This window comes from Passer montanus, unplaced genomic scaffold (assembly GCF_014805655.1).
Source record: "Passer montanus isolate IOZ18808 unplaced genomic scaffold, ASM1480565v1 scaffold82, whole genome shotgun sequence".
Taxonomy (NCBI): Eukaryota; Metazoa; Chordata; class Aves; order Passeriformes; family Passeridae; genus Passer; species Passer montanus.
The window spans coordinates 3080877-3095456 of NW_024373479.1; the positions used below are offsets into that span (position 1 = coordinate 3080877).

The 14580-nt window shown below is 49.6% G+C and overlaps 1 protein-coding gene across 2 annotated transcripts in view; it reads right to left on the reverse strand.

Moving 5' to 3' along the window:
- The window catches only part of DAAM1 (dishevelled associated activator of morphogenesis 1), a 92487-nt gene that overhangs the window by 21708 nt on the left and 56199 nt on the right, over window positions 1–14580 (reverse strand). For both annotated transcript variants that reach the window (XM_039733041.1, XM_039733042.1), the window contains exons 5-16: window positions 9739–9810; window positions 8183–8277; window positions 6117–6450; window positions 4759–4869; window positions 4550–4653; window positions 4051–4117; window positions 3593–3710; window positions 3346–3484; window positions 2851–2909; window positions 2333–2520; window positions 1711–2016; window positions 1500–1607 (exon numbers count right to left, since the gene is read on the reverse strand). In XM_039733041.1, the coding sequence (XP_039588975.1) occupies window positions 1500–1607; window positions 1711–2016; window positions 2333–2520; window positions 2851–2909; window positions 3346–3484; window positions 3593–3710; window positions 4051–4117; window positions 4550–4653; window positions 4759–4869; window positions 6117–6450; window positions 8183–8277; window positions 9739–9810 (1701 nt within the window). The remainder of the gene's footprint in view (window positions 1–1499; window positions 1608–1710; window positions 2017–2332; window positions 2521–2850; window positions 2910–3345; window positions 3485–3592; window positions 3711–4050; window positions 4118–4549; window positions 4654–4758; window positions 4870–6116; window positions 6451–8182; window positions 8278–9738; window positions 9811–14580) is intronic.

Here is a 14580-nt window from a genome sequence, read left to right on the forward strand (position 1 = left end):
TCCCCAAGGGCAGCTCCAGCCCCAGCAGCATCTCACAGGTGGGATTTTGCCTTGTCGTTCCCATCTGCCTTTCACAAGCTCTCAGAGCATCTCCTGCCAGTCCCAGGCAGCCCCTGGCTCCTCCATTCAGCTCCCTTCTGGTCCTCATCCCATCTGGGGTGTAAGATCATGTCACAGCTCTCCTTGCACCATCTCCCTGTTCCTCCTGGCCCCAAACCTAACCAGCCACTTCACCCAGCAGGACCTCAGCCAAGCCAAATTATTTTTAAATTCCTGCCTGGCAATAATCCGCATCACACCAGGTGACTCATGGGCTGGGGCAGGCAAGCCCGAGGGCAAACCGTCCTGCTGACACTCAGGTTTCTATTCTTGCTCCTCTTCCATTTCCATTCCCTGTCCTCAGACATGCCCTCCAGTAGGCATGAGTCAAGCTCAAAAAATGCCAGGAGAAAGAGACATTGCTGTGGTCACCTATTCCCAAAACACTGGGGCAGGCAGCACGTACTTCTGGTGGGTTACTCTTGATATTTACCCTGCTCTAATCCACCCTGATCTTTCCCTCATTAGCCTCTGGAACAGATTAAACTTTCACACTGCCTAATGAGCTTATGGGTCTGGTCCATTCCTTCCTGGCACCATCCTTCTGACTGAGCCTGGCACGAAGGAGACAAGCTGCTCTCTCCTTTCAGGAATACAGCCAGCTGTTCAGCAGGTGAACATCCTTTTTCAGCCTCTCTCCTTGCTTTTTCTCCTGCCTTCTTGAAACACTCATTGCTTTTGCCCATTTTCACCCTGCCTGGGGTAAAAGAAGTGTCTAATTTTCTTCATGTGCTTTGATGCCTTCCAAACTGGGGCTACAGTGCTTGAGCATGAGATTAAAAAGTGCAGACTTCTGCCTGCAATGACATTATTTTGGTTTGGAATATTTGTTCAAAGCTCACATTTTGCTCTTGGCTCACTACAAAAATAAAAGAAGAGATCCACCCATGGTAGATGTGGGCAAAACTTAGTCCTTCTTGGCCAGAGAGGGATAGAAATTTTCCACCCAATACAGACACATGGAGAAGTTGCTGTTAAGAGCAATCCAAAAATATTACCCAACTGTGGCCACATCTGGGGGTTCTTTTCATAACATTCCCTATCTCTTTTTTTTTTTTTTTTTGTGTGTATGTGTGTTTTTTTTGGATTTTCATAACATTCCCTATCTCTCTTTTTTTTTTTTTGTGTATGTGTGGTTTTTTTTTGGTGATCCATCTTCAGGGTGCACATGTTCAGGTGTGTGGGCAGAGCAGGTCAGGCACAGTGAGCCATGAATGGCTGCCTCATCACCAAGGCTCTAGCACATGGATGAGAGGACAAAGCAGATGAAGTTGATCTGGCAAACATGGCTTTAGTATGAAATAATGATGGGAGATGTGTTTTGGGACCACAAGTGAAACCAGGTGATCCCACCATGGTGGCACCTTGCCCAGGTGTGCCCACCCTGGCCCAACTGTTACCTGCTGTCTTTGGTAGGCTGAGAATGTCCTTTCCAGGTCTTCAAGGTCCAGGATTTTGAACACTTTTGTGTCATCTATGTTGGTCCACACAGTGCCTGCCAGCTTGTTCTGCAAGACAATGGGAGCATTGCAGGCTGGGGTCCCCACCCACTGCCCTTACATCACCATCCAGCACCTCCAGTCTCACTGCCCAAATTATTGCCCAGCTCACCTCTGGAAGCTTGGACCAGTTGAAAGACTTGAGGGCGTTGGTCGGCTGAGGGATGCTCTTCTTCTTGAAGGCCATGCCCGGGGGTGGTCCAAGGGGAGGCATCAGCCCACCCAGGGGTGAGGGGCCAGGGGGAGGTGGGGGACCACCTGGAGGAGGTGGTGGGGGAGGCGGTGGGGGACATACCCCTGGGAGTGGTGGGGGTGGTGGAGGGGGAAGAAGAGAGCCGGGAGTTGGAGAAGGTGAAGGGCCACCAGGTGCTCCTGGTGGCATGGGAGGTCCTCCAGGACTGGCAGCACAGATCGCCCTCTGGGAGAGAAAGAGGAATGGGGATGGTCATATGGAGCTGGGGGACACCACCTAAGAAACACCCCCATGCTGACTTTTAATTAATTTGGTTAAATTTCAGGAAACAAAGGAAGCATTCAAAGACTTCAGCACTCCTGACTGAGGCTCAGTGCAGCTGAGAGGCAAAATCACCCCATCACTAGGGACAGACACTGTGCCTCTTCCAGCAAGCCTCTTTCTCAGTCCCACCATGCAGCTCAGCCTCCTGAAATCACCCCACAGCACGTGCAGGGAGTTAGGGTCTGGGCCCACAGCAGGAGCAGGTTTGAGGTCTCACCCTGCTCATCTCGTGGAGCTGTGCTGTGAGATCTGCCACTTGCTGCTTGACCTGCTTGTGCTCGCTGGACTCCTTCTCCAGCTTCTCCTTCATCTTGTTCAGCGTCTGCATCATCTCCTCCTTCTCCTGGGCCTTGGCGTCACACTCCCGCTCCTTCTTCTCCAGCTTCTGCTGCAGCTCTGTGTGCTCTGAAACAGCCCCAGGAGACCACTTTTGGGTGACAAACACTCCTTTTTTGACAACAGCAGCCCAAAGGGGGCTAAACCCCACTCTGACCTGCAGAGAAGCTGCAGCTGACAAAAGGGAGCCTGTGCTGTGCCTCAATACCCCATTTGGAGCCTCTCCATGAAAAAATATTATTTGCTTTGCCCATTTCCCATGTCAGCCACCATAGCATGATACTATCTCAGCCCTTCAATAAAGCCTGCAGATACATGTATAAATAAACACATAAATAAATGTGTATGTAACTGTTTAGCCAAGGTTAGAGTTGACACTGTGTATTCCCCACCACTCACCTTTTCTCATTTTCTCTGCTTGCTCTTTCCACTGTTTCACTTCATTTTCATTGACTAACCTAAAAAGAAAGGAGATGTAGCACATGAGACAATCCTACTACAGCAAGTAGGAGGCCATCACCAGCAAGGAACATGACTGAGGAAGTGGGATTTAAGGGTACCAAACTGGTACACCTAATAGCTCTGCTGAGTCCCTTCAGCAGGGTTATGTAAAATTTATCAGGGAACACACAAAAACTCTTAAATCTCAAATATTACTTGCAAGTGCTGTCTAACAAAAAAGATGGGCTTCATTCTAAGGTGGGGTGAGTCCTGGGAAGCCAACAGCTCCAGGGATGCTGGCTGGTGTCCAGCTGAGGAGTAGGAACATCCTTACAGTGACCAGTAAGGAACAGCGACCCTCGAGCACTCACATTCGTACCGTGTCCAGCTGAGGAGCAGGAACATCACTGTGTGACAGTGACCAGTAAGGAACAGCGACCCTCGAGCACTCACATTCGTACAACATTTTTAATGTTGAAGTTTTCCAGGGGAGTGGCGTCGGGGTCCTGCCCTTTGTCACTCTGGATGACAATCTGCTGCACGATCCTGTCGAGCAGCAGCCAGTACTGGACAGTGTTGCCGCTTCTTTTATCTGCAGGGAAGGAAGGGGAGAGACTGACGTGAGCACAGGGGAGGTTGTGGGGCTGCTGGGCAGCAGGGCTGGGCTGCCATGGGTTTTCTGGCCTTTGCTGGCACTCACAAGGCATCTGGAGACAGTGGTGCAGGATGGACATAAAGTGCGGGTACGCCTCGCTGTGCGTCAGCCTCTTCCTCGTCAGCTCGAACATCTGAGTTGCACTTTTGGTGTCAATGTGGACCTGTGGGCAGGAGCCAGGCAAGGTCAGGCCACTGCGCCCACAACAGCATCTCCTGTTCCCTGAGTCTCAGCTCTACACCCCACGAGCCACCCCCACCCCAAAACTGACAGACAAACTGGCCCCACTGTCCTGCGAGGGGCAAACAGAGCTGCTGGGCAGGCAAAGGACAAAAGGGCTAAAGCAAGCTCTAGGACAGATGTTGCAAAAGAGAAGGGCAATAGGAAAGATTTCCAAGCTCCACATTTTATCCAGAAGACCACTCTTTGTCCCTTTGACTACTCTTTTAAAGCTAACTGTGACACTGAGTGCCAGTGTCCGTATCAGCAGCATTCGTACTCACCAGCTCAAATCTTTTGGCAAACTCCAATTCATCTTCATTTCTAAGCATTTCAAAGAAATCTAAGTGCCTGAGGAAAGAAAAGAGAAAAAAAAATCAAACCAGAACAACCTGTTAAAAGCAGATACAAGTGTGACAATTAGTGAATTACAAGCAGCTGGTTTGTCAGTGGACCAGACACTGGGAGGGCTTGAAAGACCAACTGGACCTACAGCTCTGACTTCCTAGTCACTACAGGATGTGCAAGGAGCCTTTTGGGATGAGAAGAGGTGGATGAGGGCTGGCAGCATCCCCTGAACTCCTGATGGACAGCACATCCTCCCCAACTCAACCCTACATTAGAATGCAGCAAAACCATGTTGGAATTTTTTTTCTCCCTCTCTGGAGACAGCAAGGAATTTCTGTAAGCGGTGTGACTCTAGAGCCATGTGATTTCCCCAAAGGCCAACACCCGAAGCAAGGGCAGCAGACAAAAATCACAAGTGTGGGGGTCACTGCTCACCGGTCGAGGGTTGAATTTTCATGTTGTCTTAGTTTATCAATGACGGGCTGGATGCCGAGCATGAGGAATTCATACCTCAGGTGGAGTCTGAAATCCAGGCTTTCCTGCAAGGGACAGTTGTGGGCTCAGCACAGCAAGGTGCACATCCTCAGACAGTTCAGTGAAACAAACACCCCAGGGCCTCCCTGTCCCAGAGCCCCGGTGCTCACCACGCCTGCCCCCTGACTCAGGACGGCGTTGATGAAGGACATGATGGCTGTCTTGAGGCTCACTTCATCTCGGTACCGGCCCGTGCTCTTGTCCAAGTCGTTGATCAGCGTCTGCCAAACACATGGTGTCACTTCAGTGCCCTGTGGCAGCCCCAGTGCTGCCCAAACAGCCAGGGAACACGGGCAGGAACAGCTCCTTGTGATGTTGTCACTGTCAGCTGCTGGCCACCCCAGCACCCATTTGGGCCAGCACCAGCCCATCCAGGTAATGCTGCAGCCTTGCAGAGCTCTGATCCCAGTGACCCTGCACAAACAAGCCTTTTTTTTTTTTGTGGGTGTCACCTTAAATAACTGTTTCCTCCCTCCTTGTTCAGCTGCAGATCCCATCAGACACAGTTCTGGGGTAATTCTGGATTTTTCAACTTGCAAACAGCCGTAACAAAACATTTGCAAGCTGCCACTTAGACATTCAGGAGGAGAAAGGGATAGGAATGCTGAATTTCAAGGGCTGAGGAGTGAGCAGAGACCCACTGTTGTGGTTTGGAATGGAGGAAATCTAGGAAAGTGATGTAAAACTTTTCGTTCCCAAGGATGAAGATAATTTTAGAAATAAATAATGAAAATTTTTACCTTTAAACAACTCATCTTTAAAACAACATCCCATAAATCAACATAACCCATCAACAAACTGTAAGAAAGCTTGTAGAAGACAGGAGGGACTTCACGATAACAGCTTCTTATCAGTGAAGAAATTAGAAACTACAAAAGAATTGGTTTTTTCCCCTCTTATAAAAAAATCTCCATAACATTAACAAAAAAAACCTTCTCTCCCTAAGTAAACTGAAAAAAACTTATTTTAGAAATAATAAACTAACAAGAAATTTTAGGTTTTGTCCCTTTACATTACCAATAAGAAGAAAAGGTTGTGGAGTGAAGACAAGTGCTCTAAATAGTTTATTTGAATTCCTACTACCTTTTTTCCTTTTAATTACTATTAATAAATTTTTCTTTATACCCTTTTAAACTTTTCAACCTGCTTTACCTTTCTCCTAGTCTTATCTCACAACAAGTAAATACACTAACAATTAACCGACAGCAAACCCACCATACTCTTTAACACATTAACCAAAAAAAATCTCAAAATGAGTAAAAATCTCACATTACCAAACCAAAACCACTCATAAATTTTTCTTGATACCCTTTTAAACCCGCTTTACCTTTCCTATCTCACAACAAGAAGTTACTAACAATTAACCAACAGCAAACCCACCATACTCTTTAATACATTAACCAAAAAAAAAATCTCAAAATGAGTAAAAATCTCACATTACCAAACCAAAACCACTACACCCACCTACCTGAAAACGAGTCCTTTCACTGGCATATTTCTGGTAGTGCAGCATGGCCTCCAGTACCTTCTTGTGGCCCCCGGGAACCAGGCACACGGCGCCCATGATTTCCAGCACTGCCACCTTTGTCTTAATATTCTCTGTGCTCAGACTCTGAGCAATTACATTAATGCTCTCCAGGTGGGCCAGGACATGGGCCCGGCCCAGGGAGTTGTTCATTAGTGCTTTTATACATCCAATGAGCGAGGTATGTATTCGAGACTCTGCTGTCTCATAGTCCATGCTTTTGAGGAAGTTGAGGATACATGATAAGCCATCCAGGTCGATGAACCGGGTCACAAACCTGCCAGAAAAGGGGGTTTTCACTTTAAAACAAAATGCTGAAAGTCTGCCTTTTACCCTCAAACAGAGTCTGTTGATGTGCACCTAGAACCTTCCTGTATACTTCCTCATGGATACCAGAGAGCCTGAAGGACTCCTGTGGCCCAGACACAGGGATGGGGTTGTAAAAATCAGTTTAATTGGTGCCTGGTTACCTGTGCTACCTGCACAAGGTTCTTCAGAGTGAGGATATTTCAAAGAGAACCAGCTAACCCAATCATCAACACAAGTCTTGGGATGGAGGTTGGAAGTTTGCAATCACAATGCAAAAAATACCAAACCGAGTCTTGAGACCGGTTTTGAACTGGAATAATATCCCAAGCCCTGGAGTCACCTCCTCATCAGCTGCAGACACCTCAATGTCAGCCTTTCTGCCTTCTGCTGCCTCTCCTGCCTCACCATGCACACCCTTCTCCTCCCTCAGGCACAGCTCCCCAATTTCAAGGGATTTCTGATTTTTACAATGACTCACAATGCCACTGAACAGAAAGCAGGCAGCAAACACAGGGCAGTGCCCCAGGCAGGCTCACTGCAGCAGGCAGACACAACACTGCACACTGCTGAGGCATTTTAGGGCCCCCATGCCCAGTGCCATCCAGGCTGGGTGTCCTCTGCTTTGGCAAAAGGCACAGGCTGGAAAGCAAACGAGCCAAGAACATCCCAGCACTGGGATGATTTTAATTCCAAACAAGCCATGCTGATGGGCAGCAACAAAAGGGGTAATTGCAGGCTTGTGGAAAACTGCTTTCTCTGCTTCAAAGCTTGCTCTTCTTCCAGCCAAAGTCAATAGGAAAGTTGGTGTTCACCTCCCTGAGTGCAGAAGTAGGTCCAACAGGTAAAATTTTCAACAGAGCCTGCTGCATCCCTCAAAAAACACTCAATCACCACTTTTAAGGATTTTGTAAAGTTTCATGGCTGACCACCAGCCCTGCTCATTGCAGGGGCCAGCACCCACAAGGTCCAGGTGTCACAGAAATCAGCTGCTCACCCTGGACCCTGGGAATTTCTTACCACCAGCCACAGGTGGAAGAGGGAAAGGTATTTGCAAGCAATAGTAAATTTGTTTCTTCCATAACCAAAACAGGTCATGCATTTCCTAATGGAACATATTCCCATCAGAAGATGTCAACCTGAGGCACCTTAAGTGCTGCAAAAGTGTGCATGCAGACTCCAGAGAAAACAAAAGTAGGAAAAGCTACAGACATTCAGAAAGCATCCCAGCCTCCATTTATCCTTCCATCAAAACTTGTTTTCCACTTCATAAAAGCCTGAAGATTCATGTGACTTTATTCCCTTAGAAAGTGCAAGAGGAGTTGAAGTTGAAATAAAAGTCCTGGCTGACCAATAAAAATTGTTGTTTCTTGGGAAAAAAAAAATCAATCTTCAAGGAATTTTTACATTCTGTTCAGTACAAAGGAAAATCTGGAAAAATAAAAAAGTTGCCTGATTTGCCTGAATAAACAGGGAGGTCCTGGTGGCTCTTGGTCACTAAAAGGACCAAGAAAAAGGAACAAAATGTGACACAAAAAAAGCAGCTGGTGAAACAAAAAAAAGGCAGTTAGTGCCTTAGAGTCCTCGCTCCCTCACCCTGTACAGCTCCCATTTATATTCCTATTTAACCCCCTGCTCTGCCAGAGAACTCAAATCCAAAGCCACAACCACAGCAGTAAAGCCAGGAAAGGGAAGGGAATTGCCTCATTGGTTTTGTCCGCAGTGCAGTCTTCAAACTTTCAATTGTTTTATTTCTCTCCTCCTCATCTTCCTTTTCCAAGGCGATCAGTGATTTTCTCTGTGCAAGGAGGAAGCCAGAGGTCAGAAGGGGAATCTCCCTGTGTGCCCAAGGAGTGGCAGTGCCCACCACCCAGTGTGCCAAGCCACGGGGATCCTAAACCCATCCTGGAAATCTGGAATCCTTATGGCAATAATCCCAGAACTTGGGAAAAGGAGCAGTGAGGAAAACCACTCCATGGTCTGCAAGGAGACAACCTGGACTGGGGACAGAGGGATGAGGGCACTGTCTGCAAGCCCCCACACAACTCCTGCTCTGCTCTGCACTGGTGTGGCCTTACCTTGAGTCCTGGGGGCTGTTTTGGGCACCGCAATATACAAAAAAAAAAAAAAAAAAAAACCAAAAAAACACATTACTGTCTGCAAGCCCCCACACAACTCCTGCTCTGCTCTGCACTGGTGTGGCCTCACCTTAAGTCCTGGGGGCTGTTTTGGACACAGCAATATACCAAAAAAAAAAAACAAATCCAAAAAAGACATTAGGCTATTGGAGACCATCCAGAGCAGGCCATGGGGATGGTGAACAGCCAACCCTGTCATCCCCAAGTCTCCCACTGCACCACTGGATTGTGCATCTCAGCTGGGGACAGTGGCTGTGTGTACAGCATGCATCTCCCACCCTGGATTTTGCTCTCCAGCTGGGGCTGGGATTTGACTCCTGCACCAGGGCTGCCTCTCCCTGGACATGCATGAGGCACAGCCACAGCTAAAGCAGCTCCCTGAGTGATTCCTGCACCACCCAACAGTGCTGGGCCCCCAGAGGTGGCTGGGATTTGACTCCTGTGCCAGGGCTGCCTCTCCCTGGGCATGCATGAGGCACAGCCCACAGCCCCTGAGTGATTCCTGCACCACCCAACAGTGCTGGGCCCCCAGAGGTGTCAGGATGAGCCCTGCCAGCCCTGGCTGAGGCTAATCCAAAGCAGAGAGGGTCCCAGCAGATATGAGGAGCTGTGCTGACCCCTCCATTTAACCCAGCTCCTCTTCAGCAGCACGTCAGGGAGATCAAAGCCACCCTGCAGGCATCTGGCAGGCTTTGATCACAAGCTCTGCTCAGGCTCAGGGCTCTGCCTGGCTAGCAGCCCATGGCCAGCACTGGGTGTTCCTGCCTTCCCAGAGGGAAGCAGCACACTCCCTGCTGGCTCACAGCCCCTGCTCATCCCTCTGCCCCATCCCTGGGAGTGCTCAAGGCCAGGCTGCATGGGGCTTGGAGGAACCTGGTCTGGTGGAAGTGGGCTGGAACTGGATGTCCTTTAAGGTGCCTTCCCACCCCAACCCCATGCACGGTTCTGTGATTGCACGGACTGCCCCAGGTGCTGCAGGAACATCTCCATTTTGCAGCTGTACCTGTTGGTCTAACAGGTGACACTGCCACCCTCTCAGACACAATGCTGGCAGACTGTCCCCACCCTGCTGCTGCCCCACTCGGGGCTCAGAGGCACCAGGGCTCTGGGGGAATACTCACAGCAGCCATTGAATTCAGCTGATCGATGTAGAACTCTGGCCAGCTGGTGGCTCCTTTATTTTCTTCCTGGTCCTGGGTAGGAGATAAAAAAAGTGAAAGAAAGCCAGATTAGTAAAAAATAGTATTAACATCCCCTGCCCTCCATGACCAACCATTTCTGAAGCACTCCTGAGCTCTTGCTTTACTTTATATTAATATAAGTGTGACTTTCTATTCTGAGCTTACCCCTGACTCCAGCTATGCAAACATTACCTGATTTATTGAACTGCTATAAATATAATTACACCACCTGCCTATGACCAAACACTGCCCCACTGATATTGCATCAGTCTTGTGATTATCAGCTTCAGGTCCGAAATTTTACATCCAAATCTCTCGTTTCAACTCTACAGTGCCCTTGAAGCTTTGGCTGCACAGCCTTGAATATGCTCAGGGGAAGGAAGATGTTTACAAGCCATGAAGAGTGTTTAAATGTGACATGATCTAGGCTGCACTCCTGGAGCAGAACCATGACTTATCAACATATCAACATCCTAAGAGAGACTCCAGGCACAACAGTTCCTCTGGGGACTTCATAAGTCACTGGGAGGGAACATGCATCTGGCAATGTCCCCTCTTAAAGGATGTCACCCCTGGGCCCATGATCTGTGACACTGAGTGATGCAGAGCCTCATCTGGCCATCCTGGTCCATGATGCCCTGCATGTCAGGGTCTGTGAGGGGTTTTCAGGTTCTACCTTGTTCTTGGAGGACACAATTGAAGGACCTCTGAGCCCTGCTCAGGTAACTAATGCTGCACATTCCCAGGGGCCGCATGGAGTAAGCTGGCAGAGTATTGAGAGAATTGAGAGAATTTGAGAGAGAATTCTGAGAGAATACTTCATAATTAATCTTTTGCCCCCCTCTTTATTTTCCTGAAGACATATCTATCAAAAGAAGATATGCAGGGATTTCACAACAGAAATGCACACAGGACTAGGCCAGAGCCAACAAATACTACACAAATCCCAAACATCTTCCATCAGCAACCATCTTCTGATCACAGCCTGACTGGCTGCACGGCTCTGCCCCTTCCCTAGCTTTAAAGAGATGTTTGTAAACCTCATCCCACACCACAAACACCTGCAATGGTGGGAGCTGGACAAGCTCCTCTCTGCCCCCACGTCTGTGCTCGCAGACAACCGTGGCTGCTTTCAGCAGGCCCGAGCAGCAGAGTCCCAAATATTTACCGTGGCTCAAGAGGCTTATGTGGAAAAATTTTGTGCATCCAAACTTCCCAAGCTGCAGCGTGCCAAGATGAGGGCAAGCAGAGTCAAGGCCAGGTAATTTGGATGGGACTCAGTTTGCCCCTGGGCAGAACAGCCTGTGCCTCCAGACCTGACCCTTCCTTTCGCCGTGCCTGCCTCCAAGGTAGGGACAATACAAGTTTGAGAGCACCAAGAAGCATGGAAACCTTTTCTTTAACACTTTTCCTGACCTCAGAGTCCCTCAGAGGTGCCAAGCAGCTGGGCTGAGGCTCAGGCCACCTGTCTGCTCGGTGTCAGTTCTGTCTGACACGGCCACCGGGGCTTTCAGCTCCTCAGCTGAGCCCTGGGCACTCGTGCCAAGCTCCTCTCTGAGCTGCCTGTGCCCTGCCAGTGAAAGGCTCTGAACAAAGCTTGTGGGAATTCTGATTTTCCCAGCTTTCCTGCCCCACTTTAGCCTCCAGCATGCAAATGTACTCCAGGGGACAAGACAGCTGGGACACTCACAGGTCCCCTGAGCATGATCCTGTCACCTCCTGGAGGTGTCAGAGAAGGTTTTTCCCATTGCCCCTGTTATAAGGAGCATCTCTTTCCGACCAGAGGCACCAGCTGGGAAGGGTGGCAAGGTCCCCACCACGGCATAGCAGTAAGAGGTGTCCAGATGTGCCCAGCCAGGGAGTGAGATCCATGGTGAGGAATGGCAGGGAAAGCAGCAGGCCGGGCTCATCCCACATCCCAGGACCTTCCCACGTGCTGTGAACACCTGTGAGGCAGGCAGGGATGTGGACCTGCTGCTCATTTAGGGTTGAAAAGAAGCGGTGGAGCAAATAAAGGTCTCCAGGGGGTGGAGGGGAGGCTGAACAACAAAACTGGCTAAACTGCTCATTTATAATTAACGTGCTGCATTATAAATATTTCCCTTTGCTCGGCTCCCTCGGGCTCTTGCATTTCCTCCCTGAAACCCCCAATTTAGAGAGTGCTCTCAATTAAGTGCAGCAGAACCTCATTAATTCCGATGAGCAGCTGGGCAGGCTCCTCAGAAAGCAGCTTCCCAGGCAAAGGGGGACTGCACAATAAAGCAGGCAAAGATCAGGGCACGGACTTCCCTCCCCTCAGCTCGCTGCAGGATGTGGCTCAGTGGTAATTACTGGGGCTAATGGTCTACAGCACATTGATAAGTGTCCTTTGGTGTACTCCTGGTGGTGAAGAAATCTCCTGACAAAGCGACAGCCCGGAGGGAAGTGAGTCACAAGGCTCTGCTAAGTGCCAGGAGGAGGGAGGAACCTCTCCAATATCAGGGTTTGAAAGGTTGAGTGTGCAAAATGGTTTCCCAGCACGCAGGGTGGGTTTTGGGGATGTGGGTTTTGCAGCCTGCCCTCGGGGAGGGATGCTCAGACACAGAACTGAGCACCTCCAATGTGAGTGTCTCCAGGATGTTCCACTGCATCACTGAACATCTCCCAAATCCTTATTGTCTGGGCCGAGTCTGCTGTGTGTGCTCTCAAGCAGCAAAGAAGTGAGGGCTGATCTGAACCCTGCTGGAACCCAGACGGAGCTGCTCTGTTAGAGACACACTGATGGCTTTAATTGCACATCAACATCCCTCACTGTCCTCCAGGCCCTGATGTGCCACCACATGGGCTCAGCTGCAAAAATTAAGACATGCCAAAGTTGCGCAGACAAGGGCAGCCCTCACTCCATCCCTGCTTTGTTCCACCTGTGCCCCTCACCAGTTTCTTCTTTCCAGGGACCTGGCATAAACACAAATCCATCAGCTACAGCCCTGGTGTCACCACGTTGCCCTCTCATGTCACAGCCTCTGCTGTCCCTTAGCCCTGAGTTTTGTGCATGGGGCTGATGGATGCTGTTCTGTTCCAGGGTGGCAGTGGCTGCTGTGATGTGAATCCCATAAATGAGCTCCATCCCCTCCTCAGCACTGCAGGGAAAGCAGTGCCCAGTCATTAGCAGGAGCTTTCCCAAGTGAAGGTCACCAATCTGCCAGCTCCAGCCATCCCTTTGCTCTTCCCAGGGAGATTTCACACTCCCCAGCCCTGTCATGTCCTGGTTATGAGCCTCACACTTCCACACCCTTTGTTCCTCCCCCTCAGAGCATCAGCAGCTCCCACTGCCAGAATTCCTTCTCTTCCCAATGACCACTGACAGGGAGGTGAGGGCTCAGCCACTGGTGGCTCAAAGCAATTTCAAGGCTGGTCTCAACCTATTTGCACCTGGAGGGAGCATCCCCACAAGCTCCTGCTGCTCTGACCTGCAGGAATGCAGCTGCTGGGAGCAGTGCAGCCTCCCAGCATGTCCCCATGGTGGTGGAGAAAAACACTGTGATGCTCCTCAGTGCTCTGTCACACCTGCTTTGCTTCCTGAGCAAGCTTCTGGTAACATCTCACACATCCTCAGTCTGCAGGTGATGTCACACCTGATCCAGCAGCCTGCTTCCCTACACTCAGAGCCCATGGTGGTGCTTTGGGATAACTGGATCTGGAGCTGCTTTGGGATGACTGATGGTGGCTGGCTGAGTTCCCCACCCACCTGATGTCCAACACACCAAGTTACATCCTCCAAGGCTGGAAGGAAAGCGCTGGCTCACAGCAGCCAGCTCCTAGAAAGCCCCAGAAAGCCCTTCAGTGACAACAGCCATGGCTACCTTTTCTCCAAGGTAGCAAGCGACAGGACAAATGGAAATGGCCTCAGGTTGTGCCAGGGGAGGCTTGGATTGGATGTCTGTAATAATTTCTTCACTGAAAATGTGGTCAGGCACTGGAACAGGCTGCCCAGGGGGTGGTGGAATCATCATCCCTGAAGTGTTCAAGAAAGTGGGGATGTGGCTCTTGGGGCCATGGTTTAAGGGTGAACACAGCAGCACTGGGTTAATGGCTGGATTCAGTGATCTCAGAGGTCACTGTGGCATGGATGGGTTTTAAAGCCAATGGGGTCAGCAGCCTCTATGAGATGTTTAAATCCAGCTCCACCAACATAGCCCAGCCTTTGCCAGACATGTGCTGGTGGAGGTTTGGGCTCACCACAGCCCCCCAAAGCTCCCTCATCCCTCCAGGTATTCCTGAAACAGCACCTAAATGATTCAACAAAGCTGCTTCCCCAGGGAGCCATGCTGCAAAGGGATGGAATTTCATCAGACTCTCCCCAGGCTGGGATCTCAGGGTCTGAAGCAGCCCAGCCCAGCCTGCTCTGGTTTTCCATGTGCTAACACTTGCTATACCCTCTCCTCCACAAACACACACATGCCCTCATACACTTTTCCCAGGGTTTAAAAATTATGCTCCCCATAAGCAAATATAGCATGACCAGATGCCTTTCGTAGTCAGCTGGTTCATTGTTTAAAAAGCTTTGCTACAAAATCCAAAAAGATTGCTAACAGATGCATTTTTTGGCCGGTGAGCGAGAAAAACCTTGCTTAAACAAAAGTGTGTTGTGATTGGAACTAAAAGGGGAATTACCTTGAAAGATAAAAACTATAAACATTTCCCAGTGAAAAACATCCCCAGCCATGCAAACAGGCAGTTTCTGAGCAAATGACACCTGAGATGGTATTTCAACCTGCTGCTGCAATAACAGCAGGTATATCT